The sequence below is a fragment of the Thunnus maccoyii genome, chromosome 20 (genome assembly GCF_910596095.1).
Source record: "Thunnus maccoyii chromosome 20, fThuMac1.1, whole genome shotgun sequence".
In the NCBI taxonomy this organism is placed as follows: Eukaryota; Metazoa; Chordata; class Actinopteri; order Scombriformes; family Scombridae; genus Thunnus; species Thunnus maccoyii.
Window position 1 is genome coordinate 2,208,119 of NC_056552.1, and position 23,992 is coordinate 2,232,110.

General features: G+C 40.2%; 1 protein-coding gene across 9 annotated transcripts in view; it reads right to left on the reverse strand.

The window, feature by feature from the left end:
* Nucleotides 1-12,633: 12,633 nt before the first annotated feature.
* stxbp4 (syntaxin binding protein 4) overlaps nt 12,634-23,992 on the reverse strand; it is a 56,698-nt gene continuing 45,339 nt past the window's right edge. For all 9 annotated transcript variants that reach the window (XM_042396932.1, XM_042396933.1, XM_042396935.1 and 6 more), the window contains exons 17-21: nt 20,827-21,006; nt 18,472-18,588; nt 17,746-17,795; nt 13,624-13,760; nt 12,634-13,445 (exon numbers count right to left, since the gene is read on the reverse strand). In XM_042396932.1, coding sequence (XP_042252866.1) covers nt 13,432-13,445; nt 13,624-13,760; nt 17,746-17,795; nt 18,472-18,588; nt 20,827-21,006 — 498 coding nt within the window. In that variant the 3' untranslated portion in view covers nt 12,634-13,431. The remainder of the gene's footprint in view (nt 13,446-13,623; nt 13,761-17,745; nt 17,796-18,471; nt 18,589-20,826; nt 21,007-23,992) is intronic.

The window sequence follows — 23,992 nt, forward strand, 5'->3', positions numbered from 1 at the left end:
AAGTGTTTATTTGTCAACAGTTATGATGTAACTGATTAATATCACAGTATGAGACTGTTTATACACAAATAATCTGTTTGTAAATGTGTTCAAAACTTATAAAGACATGTTGAATAGTAAAATATTATTTCCAACTAGTTACATAAAAATTCTTCACTCAAGGTCGACTTACTTGATTTCTACAGGACCCTTCAGCCTCATCTCTTGGCTTCATATTGTCAAGCATTTGAGTTTTGGTTTCACAAAACTTAAAAATGTTCTTATATCAACTTATAACTTTATTATAGACAGCGATGGAAAAAATATTCAGATCCTTTACTTCAAATACCAATAAATACCAATAACACAGTTTAAAAATACTCCATTACTAGTAAAAGTCCTGCATTTAAAATCCTACTTAAGTAAAAGTACAGAAGTATTAGCAGGTACATTTACTGTTAAATATGTTTAATAAAGTACATTATTAATACTGATGAATCAGTGCATAAGCAGCATTTTATTGTTATTATTTGATCTTCAGGACTTTAGAAGAGTCTGAGATGATTATTTGTGTAGAAAAGAAGGACGTCTCACAGACGTCTGGAACAAGGAGACACAACTGATTTCATGTGAAGTTTGGTTTCATCTTAAATAAAACAGCGTCATTTAGAAGTTTGTCTTATTTCACGTAAGATTTTAAACTGAAAAGTAACTAAAGCTGTTAAATAAATGTAGTGGAGTGTAAGTATAAAGTAGCATCACATGGAAATACTCAAGTAAAGTATAAGTACCTCAAAACTGTACGTATACAGTAAATGTACTTCATTACTTCCCACCTCTGATTATTGAGTGATGTATAAACTATTTATTAATTGTTTATATGCGGCTTATAAATGCTAAATAAAGTGCTACCTTTTTTTGGAAAAATTGAAGTATTGCAGATGTTTTATTTAAGAAACATTTCCACAAACTTCATCCTGACAAACATTATTTGGTTTCTATTGAAACTTTGGGATCTTCAGCAGAAGTTTAAATAAAGTTCTGTAGGTTTGAATGAAAGGTTACTAAAGGTTAAACTAAACGTTTTAATGACTGTAATTCTTTGTTAGAGTACTGGGAACATTTTTCTCTGCACAGATACATTTCTGTACACATTTAATTTATTATGTTTCCATGGTAACGCTGATGACAGTGACGGTAGGAGGACTCTGCTGCTCGTTGCGGGTTTCTACATCTCCGTCTCGATGGACGGGTTCGGCCTCCGGTCCGTCGCCTCTCCCTCCCGCTCTCCCTCCACCTCTGAGGTCTCCTGAGGTGGAGGCGGCCCCGGGGCGCTGCCGCTGCTGCCACTGCTGCCGCCACCGCTGCCGCCGCTCGTCACAGGGAGGCTCCATGAGGTCGTCTGGGTCATGTGACTGTCACGGGTCACAACAAAAACAAGTTATTGATCAGCGAACTGACTGAATGTTTCTGTTCTCTCAGAGTGTGTAGATGTGGTGTGACTGTGGTGTGTTTCAGTCTTCAGTCAGCTGACTGCTCTCATGCTTCTACTTCACCAGCATGAGAAAGAAGTACAGGGAGGTTCTTAGTTTTACAAATGTCTCAGTTTAGTATTTCACTGCCCTGAAAACGACATCTGAAGTTTTCCAGTTGACCCGAGGATGAAAATATGAGTAATGTGTCAAAGAAAACACAGGAAACAACAAAAAATCTGACTGTTATTTACATTAGTTTTTAATTTAAGGTTATGTTGTTAATTCCAGGATGTAAATCAAGTCATATGAAGGTATAAATCACTGAAACAGACTTCAGTACATCTGCAGGAACAACGACTGAGAACTGTTCTCCCGTGACACACGCAGTGATTTATATTCTAATGCAGCAAAGGGATTTAAAAAGAAACTGAGGGAAAGGATCACCTTTTCTAGGAAGGTGCTGGTTTTGCAGGCAGACATAAAAAAAAAGTGGAAAAGCCGCACAATCGTAACTGATTACAGATTAACATGACAGATGACAGATGAAGATTAATGTTTCTGCAAACTGTTTCAGGATAAAACAACATTAAATCCTCATCTGTTAAGATAAATGAATCAGTGATGAGTGAGTAGAGGGAACTCCTCATTATCATTTCTACATCATTATTAAAGTTCAGTCCACATTTGTTTTAATCTTTTAATAATGTTGTGAAAGTTCATCAAAGCCGTCAAACCGAAACCTTCAGATTCATCATTCAGTCAGTTGTTCATCATTTCATTAAAGTCACGTTCAGACTGACATCAGCTCTGCATGAAGAAACGCAGCTGTGTCATTCACTGTTGCTGCAACACAACGTCATCCATGCAGGCGTAAACTCCTGGTGGATACGTGTGTAACATGAACACCAAGTTTCTGCTGTTTACCTCACGATTGTCGCGACAAAAGATAAAATAGTTGCTTGTTGTGCTACATATCACGACCTCTAAACATTGTTAATTCCTTCAGCGCGTCCTGATACGGTTTATATATATTGTGCTCACATTCCTGAATAAAGTTAAACAGCCTCAAACAGAAAACTGTTGGTGAAGTTGCACAACAAGGAGGGAGAAGTTTGTTTGTTTTGGGTTTATCTACATTTTAATATTTTAATTTCTAATAAGGAGCAAATAATAAAGTTTTACACTAACAGGTTAAACTGGTCGTGATCATGTGTTTGTTCAGCCTGGTCGCCAGAATAAAACGTTCTGCAAACCACAGAAACATTGAATATCTACGTTTCAACATGTGAAATACGTAGCATATTAACATTTCAACAAAACGTATCATATCAACATTTCTAAAGTGACGTAGTTCACATGTGATCTATATGAGTTGATCTTACCTATATTGGAGGAGGAGGCGAGAAAACCGGCTTTTTTTTAGTGAGATATCTTTCCCCTAAACCTAACCAAGTGGTCTTTGTGCCTAAACCTAACCAGACCTGAACCACAGCGGTATCACACCATAAAACATCATTTTCAACGGGTAGAAATGTTGATATGCTACGTAGTACACGTGTTGAAACGTAGATATTCAACGTTTTCTTCTGGCGACTGGGATGGTTTGTTATAAAACGTGTGATTCCTCTTACTTAATGTAGTATTTGACTCCGTCTGCAGTGTAAGCCTCCTCCCAGCCGTAAGGAAGACCTGCAGGGGAAAAAAAGAAAACCCATCAAACCTTTAAGAAGATCTCATGTTTAACGTGGAACCAGCTTGGATCACATGTATCTTTACTGGGGAGACAAACAGACATAATCAGGCCAGCAGATCACCAAACACTCTTTCAACAAATATCTCGTTTCCATCCAGCCTGTTTTTATTCTCCTCTGTCTCTCTCAGAGCGACTTTACTGTACTTTTCCACAGATCTCTCCACTTACTGTACGAACAAGCGAGCGGAACAAAAGAGGCAAAAGTTTCACACGCTGCCCTGCGGACTTCAGCTCGTTAACTGACACCAAACATTTCACACGTCTGGAGAAAAGAAGGATTGTGGTGAACGCTGTATCAGTGACCGGGGGCCTCATGACATGACATGCTATGATATGAGCTCTGGATCCAACAAATCCTCTAGATCTCTAATAACCTGAGCGAAAGTACTGTAATAAGATGATAGATGTTGTTAAAACGTATTAAATGAGCTTCTAATTGTCGCTCTCAGCATCCATGACCCGGATCCCGTCTGTCCACAGGAAGCTGCTCATCACAATAATCTTCATGTATGTACACGAGCACGACAATGGAACAAAGACACAGGATCCGAGGCGGGAAGCCGCTTTGTGTCGGCGTGAATACAAAACCGTGAAGCTCAGACCGGGTTTCACCCTGTCAGTCTGAGTGTTGACATGAGGGGACGAAGGGACAAGAGGACGGTGTCAGGTGGAGAAAACACGTCTGTCAAAAGACGAAGACACGATGACCTGTTGAGTAACGATCAGGTCACCGACAGGAATCCGAAGGTTCCTGGAAAACCTGAATATCTGGGACGCAGCTTTCCAGTCATGGAAGTAAGAAACAAGACAAGAGAAGACGAGAGGAGAAAACATGACAAGACAAGATCTTCACACATAAATAATTTTACATTTTAAAAATGTAATGAGGAGGTCATTGAGGAGGTATTGCTCATGAATCTCCAGGAGATGAACCAAACCATAACTAGAAACTGAAACCAAGTCTTTACCTTAAAATGAAATGATTGATATTTATATTGTGTTGACAACATGAGGAAGACAAACACATTAAACTATCAAAGACTAATTAAGCTCATTAAAACAGTTCTCAGATCACTACACTGTCTGCTAAATCTCTGAATGGTTCATCTCAGATCTTCCTCTCTGGTTCTGGTTCTGGTTCTGGTCTTCATGTGGTTCCTGCTCACATTTGGAACAAACTACAGTCTTGAACGTTGTTGACTTGCTGTTCTGTCATAAAGGTCTTTTGATTCTCACTCTATCAGCTCATTTTCTTGTTTTCTTGTGTTCACCTGCAACCTTTGACATCTCTGATAGAGTTTTGCTTTGTTTTCAGCTGTATTATAATCTTCTTCACAAGCATCGTCAGTCTCAACTGTCAGTCATCTCTGATCCATGTGTGAACTCTGTAACATTAAAACACAGCTGCCAAGTGTCCAATTACTTTTGGCCCCTAAACTTTGTTCACTATGTATTAAAAGTCCTGCTGTTTGTCTCTCATACAGTTCTTTCTTTATTGATGTAAACTTACTCAAATGAAAGCTGAGACTCGGTGCTTTAATGTTTTATCTGTTACTTTATTTCAAACTGAACGTACTGAAGCACAAAGCCTGAAGAACAAAAACAAACGACCTCGTCTCCTAGAAATTATGTTCATAAACATCTTAACTGGAAACGCAGATACATTCTGCTGGAAATGTAACGCTGCTGAACGGTGTCAACATAATGAGAAAATGTTGTTCATTAATGTATTTAAGTTGCAAAATGCTCAGAGACATCATACCTACCAACAAAATATCCAATAATCCAGTAAAATCTCTGCTAGTAGAAACTGAACCAGCAGCTCTGGGTTCAGGTCAGAGAAAGGTCATCGTCTCTGTTTAATACAGAAAACAGTCTGCAGTGATTGAAGCTCAACAAGCATCTTTCACCAACCTGAACCGAACCTGAACACACACACAGGACTCATGTGAACCCTCGTAGCCCCCCATACACCCTGACCTCTGACCTCTGACCTCCGACCACAGAGACATTTATAAATGTAGTGATGTCATGATTTAGTTTATTAATATAATTTCTAGGAGACAGAGTTGAAAAAATGTGTAACTGTCCAAATATTTACTGTCTGGACGGTACATGAAGATCTCATATAGACCCAGTTAAACCAGTTTAAACCAGTTTAAATCTAAACTGTTTGTCATGACTTTTAATTACATCTTTATCTAATTTTATGTATTTTACTGTTGTTTTACTTGTTTCTTTCGTATCATGTGAAACACTTTGGATTTCTGGTGTATTAAATGTGTTTTTTTAAATAAACTCGTCTCAACACGTAAACCCACGTGCACGCACACACTCTAGCACACACTCTAGATTAACATCACACACACACACACACACACACACACACTTTTACTTGGGTCACTTTAGAGATGTTGCACAAACTCACATTTAACCTGACTGTAACTTTCACCTCTGACCCAAAGATCAGCTTCTTCCCAACTGGGGTCACGGCTTTTGTCCCCAGTTGCACAAGCTGTCCTCAGTTAACTGGTCTCGAATCTGAAACATGTCCCTATAAGTAGGATAAGTTGGAAACATATTTTGCAAGACTGAGTTCCCTTTTTCGAAACTCTTCACACAGTCAGCACTTTCCATCGCTTTGACACAAAACTCATCTTTCAAAACTCATGAACTCTCCATCACCTCCAAACCTCCACATGTTCACAGACTACTGTGTTAAATTTATGTTAAAAAACCAAAACATAACACCAAATTACTGTAAATTAATTTTACTAATGGAAGAGAACACAGATATATCATTAGATATAGATATTATTAGGTAGAGAGGAACGTCTGTTGAGTCTGTTCTCTTCAATCTGCTTACAAATAACACAAATTTATACTTACAAATTGCATGCAGGCGATACAAAATATGACTGTCTTGTGATTGTGAAGTGATTTTTGGCTTATTAGGAGGAGGCGTGTTGGTTGGATGGCTAAATAATTAGCAAAACGTTGCAGAATCAGCAGGAGAGCACTGTTCAAGACCACCAACCAGACATCCTTAGTGTCACGTCATTTTAACCACATTTAACTGTTTTAACCCAAACCATGATCCATAACCGAGTGGTTTATGAGCCTAAACCCAACCAACGGCATTAAATGAGACGTGAAAATGTTAAAAATGTGGCGTTAAATTGGTGTTTGAAAGTGTTATTTGTATTTGATTGTGAGACCGGGTTTGGAGTTCAAATGTAAAGTTATAACAAGATACTTTTGGATCCTGCAAAAAAACAACAAAGTGTATCCTGGAGAAAAATATGAACCACAAACTGGAAACAACACCCATATTTCTTGGTCATGACCAAAGTTAAGAAATTTCTAGACGGATGTGTTAGACGCCCTTAGTAACGTTAAGTAACACAATCCATGTGATAGACGAGTGCTGTTCTTTTTGAGTATATACTGTAATGCTACCTGCTGTCAGAGTTGATCCTGAGATGCTGGTGAAGTGTTTTGGTTGCATTAGTGCAGTTTGGTTGAATGTAGAATGAAGAGAACTGAACAGTTTTGATAATGAAATGAAATATAATGAAATATTGATCGATAATTTAACTGCAGATACACCACGAGTTCATGATTCTTTAGTGTGAAAATGAGAAGAATCAAACGTCAGTTATGCTAAAACTGCTGCATGAAGCCTCTGAAGATATTTAAAAACACCTCACAAATATATAGTTTCATGTTTAGAAAAGACTCAGAACTTCTTGTACTTTAAGTTTTAAAATGTATAATTTAATTAATCGTGTTATAATGTCTTGTTTAAATTGATCAATGAATGAATAATGCTCCACTATGTTCACCAGCTAGTCTACAGCTAACTGTGTCTGTTAGCAGGTAGTGTTCAGTGACTTTTTACAGCTTTTTCTCTGAAAACGATGCTATGAGACGCTGAGAGTGAACCAGAACAGTAAAGTTGCAGCCAGACAGACAAACAATGAGCTGAAACTCACTATAAAGCTGCAGAGTCACTGATAATTCTCTGTAGGTTCATCACTACGAGCCAAACACATCACAGACTGACAGTGTGTTTCATTCAGCCAACCAATCACACCATGTTCAATATTCTGCATTATTTATGTCTTCAGAGGCAGCAGAGTTCAGAAGGTTTATTCAGTTTACAGTCCAGCTGGTGGATGGATGGTTAAGTTTTTATCTCTGATATTATCCAGGTCATTTTACTTTGAGACAGGAGGAGGTCAGAGTGGACGAAAAGGCAACAAAATGTTGGACTTTGACATGAAAGACTTCTGTTCACTTCCTGTTTCCTTCTGACAGTTGACCGGTTTTGAAAGGCAACGACTGTACAAACAATCTATTTTATCAGTTGAAGGATTTATTGTTTGGTTTACTTTCACTCAGGAACAAAAACCTCCTAATTTTATACCCTGAAAAGCTCTTTCAAAGCTCTTTCATACAGACTGAGGTGAAGTGGAGGTGAAACAGGAAGGTTAAACAACAGATTTCCTCTCACATGATGTTTTAAAGCCACAAGTTAAGGCTCAGAATTAAGAATGTGGAGCAGAGATATAATAGATGTTTCCTGACTCCTCAGAGGCTTGAAACTGTAAACTTACCTCCTTTTTATATTGAATCTTTATTGTTATCTGTCCTATAATAAAGCTTAAGTTTGGTGATATTCTATATATTTCCTCTTTTCTCTGTTGACAATTAGACAAAAATAGAATAACACCAGACTTATATCCAAATATTTCACCAGCGTTGTTTTAAATATCTATTATAAAGCACATACTGTATCTTTTAAAGATATTTATTTCGCTAACCTGCATCCTAGTTTTGCAAATTAAAGAAAGTTTGTGGCAATAAATGTACACATTTAAAGGAGACTGAATCTATGTAGAGATTACGTTGTGATTCTGAAGTTTTGCATCATATTTATCACCTTAAAACATCATTTTCATCTATTTTATAAGCCCTGTGGATATGCACTCTGCAGCTTTTACTCCAACATTTGTATTTTTTCATTTAGATCTGAGAGAAAAAGCTGTTTCTACTTTGCATAAAAGACTAAAATAAACCTTTTAAAGGTCAGAATCTGCAGGTTGAATCCACTTGTTTCTAAATGTTAGAAGTGATGAGTCATTCATAAAAAATAAAATAAAAGGTTATAAGTAGAAGCTGCTGAAAGCTGTGACTTCAGAGGTTCAGATTGTGTAACATTACAAAAAAAAACATCGGCTGTGAAAGTGTTTGATGAAGAAAAATTGTTACCATTAGCCTCAAAATGTATTTTGATATGTGCATGAATGTAACTGGTTGTCACGGTAACAGTGTCCAAGTTGCAGCATACACACAACAGATGAATGAACTGGATGTGTCTGATGCTGCTTGTTTATTGTGCAATCTGTCTGGACAAACTGTGTGTGTGTGTGTGTGTGTGTGTGTGAATAAACTGGCAATAAGGAGAAGACAAAGTGTCCTGCAGTCTGAAGCTTTACAATTTAAAGGAGAACACGTATCCAGGCAACCGGCGCCGTGATGAACATGAGCCCCAGATGTACATGAGCTGTGAGACCTGGATGGGATTGACCTACCTCTCTCTCTCTCTCTCTGAGTGTGTGTGTGTGTGTGTGTGTGAATTGGTTTTTCTCTTCATCATGTCTAACAGGACATTGGGAAAGATGGAGGGCGACTCTGATCGCAGCCTGTGATCCTGAATCACTGCTGTTAATTATGTAACTGCGCCCACATCCTCCCACCGCCGCTCTGATGGAGGGAAATTAGGTGACTGTGTCAAAAACCCACATCCTGCTGCCTGAATACAACCCCGTGACAACCTACAACAACAAAAAATACATTCAGTAATATTTCACTGCTTCTATACACACATTAAAAATAAACTATGCTGAGATTTTAAAGGGGATATACAGTACATACTGTATTTCCTCTAATAGTGGCCTTTATTTACCTCAACATCTGGAAGCAGGCTTATATTAGAGAGGGGCCTTTATTTCTAATTCCCTCTGTTTGATCAGTATATTTGCTCATATTTTAGTAAAGAGTCTCTTTGTTTTCTGGTCTTGTTCTGTTTGCTGTTAATCTTTTGTTACTGTATTACCTATAATCCATTTCGACGTGCGGAACAATAATTCTAGGAACGTTTTAGCAGTGCAACACTTCGCTGTAGCATGTTGGTAGCACGCTCATAGATGTATGGTCACCGGCTTAGCCAAGTTACCCTGGTTACCCTGGTTACCCATGCTCATGTAGTGTTGCTAAAAAAATGATTAAAATATGTGCCGTTACCTCCGTATTTAAACGATATCGTGTCTCCTCCGTCACCCTCCCCTCTCTGTGACGGGAGGCTTGAGGGCTACATGTGTACTCGTAGAACTGAGTTACATCCAGGTAAATACTATTTATGCTTAACTGGCATGCACGTTATATAACAGGCACTGTTTTTTTCACGTTGACCACACCCCTGGCCATTATCGGAGAACCAGCTCTTATTGACTACCATCTTTTATTTTAGGATACGGTATATCCTGTTCTGATGTCGGATATTAAACATGGTCAGAGTTCCAAAACTTGAGGTGAACATGTGTAGAAATGCTGCCTGCAAGTCAAACATCAGGGCTTCAGCCTGCTGTAAACGCTTCATTTACAAAGTCACCTCTACTTCCTCCTCATGATGACATCAGACAGCGTTTCTGCAGGATTCACCAAGTTACATTTAAGACTTTTTAAGACCTTTTTGATTCCACATAGAATTCAAGTGAACACCTGTTTCCCAGTCAGTATGAAAGTATGATGGTAAACCATCATTATTTATTATTATATCACTTTTTTCAACATTTTCTAGCAGTGTATAATCATTTCTAATCAGCTAAAACGGCCTGTTTCAGACAGAGGCTGAACTGAGGGGCTGCATAAAGGACCAGTAGAAGATAAATAAGGAGTTTTTAACTGTAAATTATGCAAAGATATGCTACATATCCCCAGATCCCCTGAACTAACAACAGGCTCTGTGTTTTGTATGGAAACATTTCACACTTCAAGGCCTTTTGAACTGCCCATTTTCTGGATTCATTTTCTGAAAACACTCCATCCTCCCAGTGTTCCCGGGTATTCAATTAAAATTGTTAATCTTCAAGGCCTTCTAAACCACGAACAAGAGTCCCTGAACTGCATCTTGGTTTTGTGTATTTACTGGAAATACTCCACTCTTCCTGGCCTGTTAAACTACTCACTGACAACAACCAGGGCTATGGTTGGGCTCCACTCTCCATGTAGATATAAAGGGCTCATTCTAAGGCAACAAAGACACAAACATTCTTATTTTCAGGTGATTATACACTAATTAAAACACTTATGAATATTATATTCCATTTTTTCCAAATCTGTTCCACTGTTGCACCTTTAAAGGACCGATTTAAGCATGTTTTAGCTTAACTAAACAAGCTAGCTAACTAGCTTAACTACATACTGTGCAGCTTTATGTTGCTGCAGATAAAACTATTCTGTAATTAGATGCTACAACTGAGAGCAGGACCCAAATTAAAAACTTATCTGTTCAACACTTTGACATCCAAGTTTTGAAAGATGAATAGCAAAGAGATTTTAATACAACAATTGATATAATTTTATTGATGTTTCACAGCACCCTCACTGTTTGTTGTCTGTTTGGTTTTCTGACAACCAACCAGTGGTTTTAAATGCAAGTTCTGAACAAAATAATGCAAAAATAACCTTTTCTTCATGAGTTTTTGCTTCTCAAACAAGCGCCAACATATTCTCCATAAAAGTTTCATCATTCTTGTACTTCCGTTACATCCATCACAGCCCAGTTGATCAAACCATATTCTTTATTTTATTCTACATTTTATTATATTTTTTAGTTTTATTCTATATAGTATATTTATTCAGACTCTGCTGTAACACCTGAATTTCCCCCACAGGGTTTCATAAAGTGTTATCTTATATCTGACAAACCAAATGAAGACTCTTCCAGCAACTAGTCTGTGACATAAAACAATAAAATGAAAAGTAGATTTGACACAGTTTGAGCTTCAGACAGCTGCTCCTCTTTACAAAGAACTTATGATATTTATGTTTCAGATGATTTACTGAAAAAGACAAAGGATATACAGCAAACACCTCCAAACATGATAAAAGCGTCTCAAGTGTCCCACCAGGCTGGAACCGCCCTTTTTAATCATCATGAATTTTTGCGGCTCCGTCATCGTTGGCCTTCGTCCCTCCTGACCTCATGTTTGCAGGTGAATTGAGTTTTTTTCAGGATCTCTCTCCTTCCGTACTGTTTGATGCTGCTTCTAAGCTTTGTTTCGCTGGCTAATCTACTGCACAAACACGAGCGTTAAGCCACTCAAACGCGAAGCTAAACATTGATCAGATAACAGAGAGTAGTGAGACAGACAGAAAGCTACGGTAAGCTGTTAGCTCTAACTGTATGAACTCGTTCCGGAAGCGAGTGTTAGCTACAGTAAATGGAAATCATATGATATTGTGACGTTTCAGTTGTATATTGTTTGTTAAATTAAGGTATTTATTGATGCTACAGAGACAGAGGTTGGGTACAATTTAAAGGACTACACCAACGTTTTGGGAGTTTTGTCCATTGAACACTTTATCTACGAGGTAACAAGTGTTGGCACCATTTTAGATATTTTATAATGAATGCTAACACTTTTAGCCGTAAGTAGCTTGGTGGCTAAGTGAAGGTGACTGCCATTCTCTTAAGTATCTCTTTTGGCCACTTGCAAGCAACTGAACAAGCTGAAAACACAACACTGACATATTTAAAAGTCGCTGTGGCTAACACGTTAGCAAACAGCTACGCACTGTCACATCTAGCTTCCCACTGGAGTCCTGTTTGTATCCACCTGATGTGTCTAAGTCCAATTTTCTATCTTTTTAGTAGGGATGCACGATATTATCGGCACGTCATCGGTATCGGCTGATAAAAGCTCTAAAATGAAATATCGGCATCGGCAAATTCTGCCGATTATGAGAGGCCGATATGTTGCCTTCTCCTCTGCCGCCTGACTGTGCTTCCCTTGATGGACTGTGTCACCCTGACGGTCCCGGTGTTTCCTCCGCAGGCTCCACTTCACTCAAGCTGCCCGTCAGACCCGCTGCTTCTTCCCACTTTAACTTGAATAACAAACCGGGGCTCTGTGCTCCATGTGGAGAGCAGAGGTTAACGTTAGCTGAGAGGCTAGCGAAGGCTAGCTGGCTGTTCTTCCCTCCGATCATGCTGCGGCTAACGCTCCGCTAGCCGCTAGCCTCTCAGCTAACATTATCCCCGGCTCTCCATGTGGATCCAACCAGAGCACTGAGCCCCGGTTTGTTATCCAGGTTAAAGTGGGAAGAAGCAGCAGGTCTGAATCGGCCACAATGAGTTGGAAATATCAACATATCAGATATCGGCAAAAACAATATTGTGCATCCCTACTTTTTAGCTCTGGTTTGGTCTCAACCAGCTCCTGAGAATTACATCTGGCTCTTTAGCTCTTCGGTGTTCTTTCGTCACCAGCTAACATCTAAAACAATGATAAAAATAGACTCAAAAGCTTTGTAGAGCTGAAGGGACACATTTACACATTTAGAAAATACTAAGTCAATTTTTTAACATCCTGTAAGTTAAATCTTTAGCGGGCGGACAGGTGGTTTTGGTGCCGTTACTCATCACGTAAATAATGAGGTTACCAATGGGCAAAACTTCAAAACGGTCATGTAGTCCATCAGCTTCACAGTGGTCTTCCTCCAGCGCATTAACCCGCATATCACATAAGTATTACTTTAGTCTTATTTTAATAAACTTTAAACAGTAAAACTCAGAAAACTGCTTCTCAATAGATGAACTGTCTGATCGTAGAACAGATTAAAATTACAAGCAGTGTCTACATTACTTACAAGCTCGGCTAACAAGCGTTTGCTAAAATTTGTTCCAAAAGTTCCAAAAAGAAAGTGTTTCTTTTCCATATGCGTGTTAAAACACTGGAATGAAACCACCGTTTTTACTGACTATTCAGAACTGCTTCACAGAAACAAAACAGTGTGTCATGCAGATTTAAGACGAGTCCATTGCTAGCAGGTACGAAGGAGATGAGGAGTTGTCAGGGAAGAGAGCGTTCGGCTGTCGACTTCCTGCTGACGTCTCAGAGCCTTGCTGACTTTGTTGTCCTACAGTCGGGTCCTCTAGAAGGTCAGCACTGAAACGGGGAGGACAGTCACTCACAACAGCAGGTTGGCAGGATTAGTTTGGTTTCAGCTTCATCCGGCGGGAGTCGCATGCAGGGCGGCACAGAAACAAGAGGAAGAAGAGGAGGAGGAGGAGGAGGAGGAGGTGGTGCAGACCTGCATGCATGGAGCCCAGCAGAAATCACTTACAGTCGACCTCCAGGATGGCTCTGACAGTCCTTGTGAGCTCCTTCGCCTCCTGGGCGAGCGTGGCCGCCGTCCAGGGACTCTTCTTGTAGCGAAGAGGGAGGCCTTGAGGCGACGCTCCGACTTTAACGTCTCCAGAGCTGCAAACAGAGAGCACGATGAGTCAGCAGTGAAAAAACTACAAAAAGCCACAGATGGAGCCATAATGGAGGTCCATGCCCTCACTGATCTGGCCTCAGGTTTCCACAATTACTCACAACCACACAAGCTGCACGGCTCCAGGGATGGTAATATCAATCCACCACTCTGATGCAGACTGATATATCAACAGTAATTTGATGGATTGTTATGAAATTTTGATTTTATGAATGAATCCTGCTGAGTTTCAGAGACAGAGATGTTAAAAAATATGATTTTGATTGCAGATGATTACATGTTAGTGGTTGAGAGGAGTGACTGAAACACTTCACTCTGTACCGAAAGCTTTATATAAAACCACCAAAGTTCGTCACAGCCTGTTGAATAAACTCACACCTCCACTTGTTTGAATGATCGACTGAGCTAAAAAAACACAGTCTGAAGCTGCTGAAGTGACCACGTCACCATGGTTGCAGCTCAGATCCGAGCATGTTCACACTCGCCAGTTCACTCCCAGAAGAAAACACAATCTTTGTTCCAAAACACAGACTTTATTATTTTGTTTCTCGAGCCAAAGCTTCCTCTCTTCTTTCACAGCTCCTGAACTTATTAACTCCGCAATGAAATTTCCTGCTCCGTCTCTCCGGAGGGAAATTTTCTTGTTCTCTTTCTTTATTATGGTGCTGCAGTCCGGATGACTAATGTATTTACAGTAATGATCAAAAACGTCACTACCTGGGAGTGAATGGGCAGCCATTTATTTGTGTCAGAGGACAGGACGCCTCATGTCTGCAACCCTCAATGAAACCGATCGACTGTCCAGATTACATCTGTGCTTACGACTGGCCTAGAAACATATCGACAGGTGAATCAAAAGAGGAAACAGGAGCAGGGGGTCCCTGGGTTATGAAAGACGAGCGGAGGTGTCCCACTGACCTGATCTAAGATAAAAGGAAAGCAGGCGGGAGGTGTCATAGCTGAGTGACTTAATAACACGGCCGATTGACCTAATTTACAGAATCAGACTTACACAACTGGCCGGAAGGTGCTGATGACTCCGTGTTACGTTTCACGAACCAAAACAAAACTCAACAAGAATCTGGTCTATATACAAGTAAACAACTGGCATTACGAAAATGTACTTAATTACCCAAAGTATTAAGTATTTAAACATTTAATTAAAAAATCCTCAAGTCCTCAGGTTTTCAGATTCTTCAAAAAAAAAAATAGGAAGGGATGAAAGAAAGAAATGATATAAAGAAAGAAAGAAGGAGTGAAACAAGGATAAACAGAAAGAAGAAGAAAATAAAACAAAGAAAGACGTTAAAAAACTGAAGAAAAGATGGAAGGACTAAAAAGAAAGAATGAGAAAGAAAGCGTGGGCAGATGAGAGGAAAGACAGAAAGAAATCATCAAAGGATGACGGAAGGAAAACTGGGAAAGAAAAAGGAAGAAAAGAAGCTCAAAAAAGAAAAAAGATATAAGGAGTGAAAGAAGGACAGAAGGAAAAAAAGGAAACAAACAAATAAGGACAAATAAGGAAGGAAAGGTTTAAGGAGTGGAAGAAGGAAAGACCAGATAGGAAGAATGAAGGATGGACAGAAATGAAAGACAAAAGTAAAATGATGTAAAAAGTGAAGGAAGGACAGAAGGAAAGCAGAAAAAAAAGAAAGAAAAGAAACATATAAGGAATGAAGGAAAGGCAGAAGAAATGAGAGAAGAAGAAAGCAAAGAATGGAAACAGAAAAGGAAGGATGCAACAAGGAAGGAAACATGCATAAAAAATAAAGAAAAGAAAGATAAGAAATGAGGGACGAGCGAAAAAGAAGGAAGAAAGAAAGGAGGAAAAGGTTCGACTGGGATAAGAATGAGGAAGAACAGAAGTCAGGAGGACAAAAGCAAAGACAGACAGAAAGACCTCCACCCTCAGATTACACTAATATCATCATTATTTTACTTCCTTCATTTCTTTTATTCTTTTCCTTCCTTCTTTAATTCTGAAACCGTCCTCCGACGCAAAGAAAAACGACAGAATCGGTTGTTTCATCGACTTCCTTAAAGCAACATGTTTATTTACATTGTGGCAGTGACGGCGCCCTCTAGTGGACGCAGTGATGATGACGGGAGCAAAAGGAGGAAATCAGGCGACGTCATTATAGAGCGATAAAGTCCACGAAGGAAGGAGGTCGTTAGCAAAACATCAGACTTTTCCTGTTTCCAGCCTCAAATCAACATCGTTTTTTTAAAATCACGACTACGATCGTCCTCTGATATTACTGCTGGAATAACAAAATCCAGAGTTTGTGTCTCCTGCAGACTTCTGACTCGTCTCTGGTCTCTGAGTCGATGATAACGGCTCAGTCTGACCTCACAGTCTCACCGCAGGACGCAACGTTTCGTAACACCGCGCCGCCTCGCCGCTGCGCTCTGCGGGCGTCCATTAACAGGTGATAACTGCTGTCCTACCTGGACTGAAGTGGGTCAAGGTGGACCACTAAGAGTGTGTGTGTGTGTAACCTGGACTAATGGGCTCGGCTCTCTGCAGGATCTCTCATTATGTGACTACCATAAAGGTAGTCGGGGTCTCTCACACACACACACACACACACACACACACACACACACACACACCACTGTATACACACACTATCACGTACTGTTCACATAAGGTAACACACACGCTGCACAAGTGACCTCATATGACACACACACCGTTGTGTTTCCGTCCAGATGAACCCTAACAATAAACCAAGTCTTCACCCTAAAACTGTAATAATTTATCTTCTGGGGACTCAAGTTAATCTGCGTATCTGTAGAAATGTGTGTAGTGTTCATGTTTACAGTCAGATTATGCTACATGCTACGCTAACTCAAACACACACACACTTGTGTTTCCATCAGTACAGAGGAGACATCACATTTAGGGGTTTTCCCGTTAGTCCGGGTTGGTCAACTTTAGCCGCTCCGAGCCAACATGTGATGATATACGTCTCCATGACAACCTCGCAGCGGGGAATAACTTTGGTTATAACCACACGAGTTAGCTGGAGCTTCGTTAGCGGAGCTACAATAAGACGTGGAGACATATTGAGCTGTTTGTTCAGTGCAGGGAGGAAGAGTACAAGCAGAAACAGCCACAGTGATGATGATGTTGGACGAAGAGCTGCAGACAACAGGCTCTTACTTCTCCAACAGGTAAACAACTTCTTTTACCTGCTGTGCCGTGTGATGGAAAAACTGTTGTTAATATGTTTTGTTTCTTTATTTCTTTCTTTCTTTATTTCAGGGTTGTATCTTTGTCATAATTCCCAACAGGAAGTTAGGACTCACAGAGTGACAGCAGCTTACGTTAATACTCATCTGGCAAAAAATGACTCATAAACATAAACATCTCCCCTGTGTTACTACGAGAAGATAAATGTAATTGAGACCTTTTCCACACACAGTAAACAGTGAGCCGCTTCACAAATCTGTTCTGCTCAGAACGACGTAATCATGATGTTTACCTGCATTATTCATCTGGTGGGTTTATAAGATGCTACGAGGTCATAGAAAAGATTTGATGTCATCTATAAAACTTCAGCTTTCATTATGGGGCCCTAAACTTTAATAATTTAAGTTATGGAGACAAACAGTGTGAGTAACACAAACACCCACAGACACACACACACATACACGATGTACAAATGACACACAAATCAACAAACAAGTACACACACACACACTGATATAAATCCCCAAACAGTAAGATGCTGGTGGTTGCTAAGGGCAACCAGCTTATCTGCTCATCTTCATTAATCTGACTCATTAGCATAGCCGCCAATCAGCAGGCTGTCAATTAGTGGCTCTCTGAATCTGAGTCTTAAGTTAGAGGAGCTAAATATTGCTTGTGTGTATCTGTGTGTGTAGTACTTATGTGTTTTCATGCACACACACACACACACACACACACACACACACACACACACACACTCTCTCTCTCTCTACCTGTAGCTCTTCGGCGGTCCGTGTCCTTCCAGCAGGAATTCTTGAACGTTCTGCAGACACATCGAGACAAAACAAGCAAAAGCAAAAACAAGTCTGAACTGCTTTTATTTTATTATTTATTATTATTTCTCTGTTGTTCTTTGTGACTATTTTAAGAGGAATCCAGCTGCACCAAGGATTCTTACACAAACACCAGACCTCGTCCTCTCAGGTAAACAAAAGACAAAAAAAAATAGACTTCCTGCTCAAATACCGACGCTTCGTCACCTCTGTAAACCCATCTGAAGCTTTATTACACCCTCAGGGTGACTGCTGTGGTCTGGTTAGGTTTAGGCACAAAAAAAACACTTGGTTTGGGTTAAAATTATCATTTGAAACATCGTCATGGCAACAGTAAACACCACGACAAAGAGAGCGGGAGGTTAACAGCGGTCTCCTGCAGCAAAGACCACTTTTCCCATCTAAGTGTCACCTTCATGTAGACGTCATCGGTCTCATTGAGTCTAGTAATGACGCAGATGGGTTTACAAGGTAGTTGAAGTTAGTTGAAAGCCTGATGCGTCTCATAAAGGTGCCTTATGCGTCGGTATCAGACGCTGTGGGCTTGTTAGTCCGTCTCTCAACACTTCCTGCCTTCTCACACTCTCAGTCTGCACATGAGATTCATTCACAGTAAGAAAAATATAGAATAAAAGTTCAGATCAGACGTCTGGTTTGAGCTTTTACCTCCACAAAACTCAGCAGTTTCCCCGTTGAAATCTCAAAACCCTTTTTGGCGGCTTCGCTCTTCCGTAGCTGACACTCCAGGACGGCCACTCTCTTCTTCAGCTCGTCTGTTTCCTCCTGGGATGAAATAACAAAACAAACGCACTCTTCTTCACTGGTGTCCAGAGGTTTTTCTTTTCTCTCAGATCTCTGTGGTTCAGGTTACGTTTAACATAAAATTACATATATTTTATGTTTGAAATATAAGTTACTGAACACTTTCAGCTTCAAATTGAGTCTGTTTTTGTTCTCTACCAACTCCTGAGGGGAATATCTGGCTCTTTAACTATGTTCACCAGCTAGTCTACAGCTAACTGTGTCTGTTTGGTGTTGAGCAGGTAGTGAACAGCGGCTTTTTACAGCTTTTCCTCAGAAAACGATGCTATGAGATGCTGAGAGTGAAGCAGAACAGTAAAGTAACACAGATTTTACTGCCGGACAGATAAACAATGAGCTGAAACTCACTATAAAGCTCCGTAAAGCTGCAAAGTCACTGAACTTTCAGGGTTTTGGACAGTTGGTCGGACGAAACAAGACACTTTATTGTGATGGACATTTTCAACTATTAATCGAGTAAATAATCAGCAGATTAACAGAGGAAATAAAACATTTCCTTTTATAGTACAGCACTGTTTAATCGTGTGTTTTATGATGCTGATGTAATATTTTCTGCAGTCTGGAAAACACCTGAGTCAGCGCTTTATTTTCACCGGGTCATAATATTTACAGCGCAGCAGAGAGAGACATCTTTCTGTCTGCAGCCTAGCCCTCGACGCCCCCCCCCCCCCCCCCCCCCCCCCCCCCGCCGCCGCTGCCGCTGACCCGCAGGTTGCCGGCCAGATTTCTATAAAAATAACCGGCCGGTGAAGAGCGACGTCAGAGAGCGAAGCAGCTAAGACAGAACAAAACTCTGACCCATATTTCACCGCTGATGATGGAGGAAGAAAGCAAAACGTGGAGGAGAGGAAGAGGAGCGGAGCCAGAGAGGGATGCTGGGAAATCATCACTCTACAAAACAAACAAACCAAATCTAATAATCCGCCAATGCTGATTAAGGGACTGTATGAGAATGATTGATCATAAATCAATCACTCTAAGTGACGATTAGCTAGTTTCAAACTGTCATTTATTACATCAGGTTGCATCATTAAAACTTAAGAGATGTCTTAGCTAGTAAACACTTTAGTAATGTTTAAACCAGTTGCTAGGAAACATCCAATAGGAAGCTTCTAGCTATGTAAACAGGAAGTGACTGTAGCATCACGAGCTGTAACATAACTTCCAAAAATAACAGTTTTAGGAGCAAAAACTAAAATAAAGTGAACAGCCAATCCTCTGTGAATGTAGCTGTGTTTTATTTACATCTACACACCTGCAGAAATGTGTGTTTTAGATTTGTAATATTCAAGCAGATTACAGTGAGATTATGCTAAGCTAACTCTGACGCTATTGGTTTATAATTTGAGGTATATTGTACGTAACAGCTAGTTTTAATTTAGTGCTGTGAGGCTCAGTTTGAGCTTATTAACAGCTGCTGCTTCAACCGACTCCTGAACTTCAAGTTTCACTATTTAAAAAAGCAAAAGAAATGACAGAATCATTAATATCGTCTTTTAACCGACAGCGACGCCCTCGATCCGATATCTCAAACCAACATGACACTATGAAGTTGCTTAAATGCTTAAAAGAATTAAGATAAAACAATATAAAATCAACTTTAAACTACTTTAATATGTATTTGAAACAATAATAACTTCTTCATGTAGCCACCAAATCCACAAGCTAGTTATTAAGGCTCGATCTTATTAATTCCAAATAAACTCAAAACACAAAACTGGAACCTGCAATGAAATTATTGAGTGTTTAAAGGACGGCTGTGTGTTAAACCAGCAGTCAAGTGTCATAAACCAAAGTATCTGTAAAGTATCTAAAATATTGACCTCATGGTGGCGCTACATGAAAAGTCAGTCTGATTCATCCTCTGGGAACCATGAATATCAGGTAAAGTGTGGTTGTAAGTGTGGTTATGGTCTATTTCTTGGCCTTAGGCAGTGACTTTAGGTAAATTAGTGAGCTTTAGAGGTGCTGGTGGGGGTGAATTTCATCTTTGATAAGAGTTCGGCTAGCTGTTTCCCTTTGTTTCCAGTCTTTATGCTAAGCTAAGCTAACAGCTGTAGCTTCATATTTACCATACAGGAATGAGAGTTGTGTTAATCCACCTCGGGATGAAACATAGCTGTTGTGTTTCTGGTGATGACGATGATGATGTGAACTGAAATGAACCAAACAGCGCTTTATAAAAACACATCTGGTCACCTTATTGGCGGGCGCCGGCTGCTCCACTCTCTGAGTCTTCAGCTCGGCAATCTCGGCCTCCAGCAGGTGGATCACCTCCTCGTAGTCCATCTCCATCCCCCTCGCCTGCTTCTGGGCCGCCTCGGCCAGCTGGATCCGAGTCCTCAGAGCCCGACTCTCCTCCGCTCCCAGTTTTACATCCTGCCGTGATAAGAGAGAAGAGAAGAGATTCAACAAGTGAGCAGATTACTCAGCAGAGTATCAACGCTGAAAGCTTCTTAACACTCATAAATCTTTCAAGTTGCTCGTGTCATGATTTTGAATCCTCGGTGTCGGGCTGAGTTAAGAGAGCCTGAGGGACGTTTCGCTGCATCAGCAGTCACATCCCCCCAGCAGGACCCGGCCGAGCCTGTCACCACTCAGCATATTTCTACCTCTGATAAGGTTACAACATTCAGAAAGCAGCGACTGAAGCTCAGGAATACAAAACAGGAGAGAGCGATACGTTTGTTGCTTGTTGATCCTGCAGAATGTGTTTTTCATTCATTCCAGTATGGAACAAACTGTTAAAAATCCTTTTTTTGTGTGTGTGTGACCAGAAAAGTTCATTTTACAATCTAGTTAGTTTGGGGTCCAGGGACATAACACAAAGCAGACTGAATGCACTCGCACAAGGACTCTCCATGCTTTCATACTCCTTCATACTTTTGCACGACACACCGGCCAGCTGCACTGGAACTGCTCCCGCTCTTCATCAGTTTAGCTCTACACTGTCTGCTGCGTATTGACTGTTATTTATTTAGTTGTACAGTTTTTCTTTAGGTTTCTTTAGGTTCACAACATCGAGAGAACAGTAACAAGGGAAACGCCTTATTATTAGGTGTTTGTCTGGTAATAAATTCCCAATTTTGGGGTCAATGGACAGTTTTTTTTGGTTTAGGGCACCGTTGTCTAATTTGGGATTGTGTCAAGGACTTTTTTTATATATATATAAATAATTCTACTATAAATTTGGTCCCCAATTTGGAGGTTTTATATACGATTATAACAACAACATATCTTCAACTTAATATAATATCTAACATTATATTATATAATATATATTTAATATCCAATGATTTTGCAGTTTCCAGAATACTGGTGCCATACCAAACACATACTGTGTTATTTGTACTGGTTTGGGTGAATATTATGATGATAAACTGGTGCGTTGGTGAAACAGGAGCTTCGGTCGGCTGTGACTTCGTCCATCTGGTTTCAACAAAGCTGCAGTTTATCTGCAGTGTGTGTGTGAGGCCAGGAGGGAAAACCAGCCTGTAGAGTGGAAGTTACATAACTGTCAGGGTGGTGAAACAGACACCCGACACAGTTAGACACTGTAACCCCTCCCGACTGGGAAGCAACCACTCCCAGTACTGTTGGCAAACTGGCAACCAGTAACTCAAACCCTGCAGAGATGAAATAAACACTGGAGCTCCAGTAAAATGATCCTCAGTGGTTGTAAAAGATAACGAGGCTTTAACAAACTGCTCCGGGAGGAAACTGTGAGGAGGAATGACTCGACACCACTGAACACACAAATGGAAATATTAATACTCTGATTTACTGCTCATGTAAAAACCTTTAACTACGTACATATTATACTTATATTATGCTTTTTCCTGGTTTGGGTTCAACCCCTTTGATCCAATGAAGGTAAATCTTAATGCTACAACAAACAGTCTTCTTCCAACTTTGTATCAACAGTTTGTGACATAGAGGTGAGTTGTGATGTGTAGCACAACAAGCTAGCTCCTGCACATGCTCAGTAGCGTCTGCATTACACAGAACTACTCTCCGGAGACTGAAAATGTCAAACTCTTCATGATGAAGCAACATGTCAACGGAGGAATAAGATATATCAGACTTTAGACACAACAAACATGAAATTCCCTCTTTTTGTCTCCTTGGCCTGAAGTTCCTTGCTGAGCTGTGGCGGAGGGATACGTTCTGGTAGTGATGTGTAAGTCTGTTGAGGTTGTCTGGCTTTTACGACTCAAGACGCTCAGAGAAAAACACTGAGGTGATTTCTTTTCTTCAGATTTGGTAGCTGGAGTGTTTTTGCAGTCTGTGTTGTTAGACACTAATATTTTATGTAACAACCTGCTCCAACTCTTTGAGTGTCTGGGATTGATCTCTAGCTGCTCTCGTTGTCCTCCAGACCTCCTCCACTCGCTGCTGCCTGACATGAATATAGTTCAGTCTGTGTTTATCTGCTGTGTTGTGAAAGAAACAAGCGATGAGGAGATCCTGAAAGGAGCGAGTTGTGGCTAAAAGCTGTCGAAATGGACATAAAGGCTCAGTAAAAGACAACAGGTGGTGAGGGGGTAAATGTGTAAATAAATATGTAGGATATAGTTCCTGCAGTAAATCTACACTAGAATGTATCCCTCCGCCGCAGCTCAGCAAGGAACTACATTCTGAGGAAACACAAAGAGGGAATTTCATCCTAAACAGGCTGTAACTTTGGAAAATATCAACTCGATTTAGCAAACTGAGGCTGCTGAAGCTTCATATTAACGTCAGCTGAACTTTGGAACCACGGTTGTTGATTTTGGATGGATGGATGGATGGATGGATGGATGGATAGATAGATAGATAGATAGATGGATAGATAGATTGATAGATTGACGCTGTGCTGAAAGTATTTTAACATTTGCACGATTTTGTACTTAAAACATGTCTAAATATCATTCAAACAGCAACTGTGCAGCCTTGGTGGAGGTGAGTGTTTCTATTAATGTTTATTCTGTCTTTACAAACACACACACACACACACACACACACACACACACACACACACACACACACACACACACACACACACACACACACACACACACACACACACATGAACACACACACACACACACACACATCACGAAGCAGACAGGAGTGAAGTTGGCAGCGTCGTCTCTCCTCCTGTGGTGCTGTCATATGTAGTGAGAGCTAACAGGACACACAAGAAGTGCACGAAAGACGTGTTTATTTCTGAATATCACACGGAAACCACACGCTGCGCGCACACACACACACACACACACACACACACACACACACACACACACAGAGCAGCAGTCCATCTGTCACCTGCACTTTTCTCAGCGGGGCTACACTTTCAATTCTAAAAATCTGCAAATTACTGTTT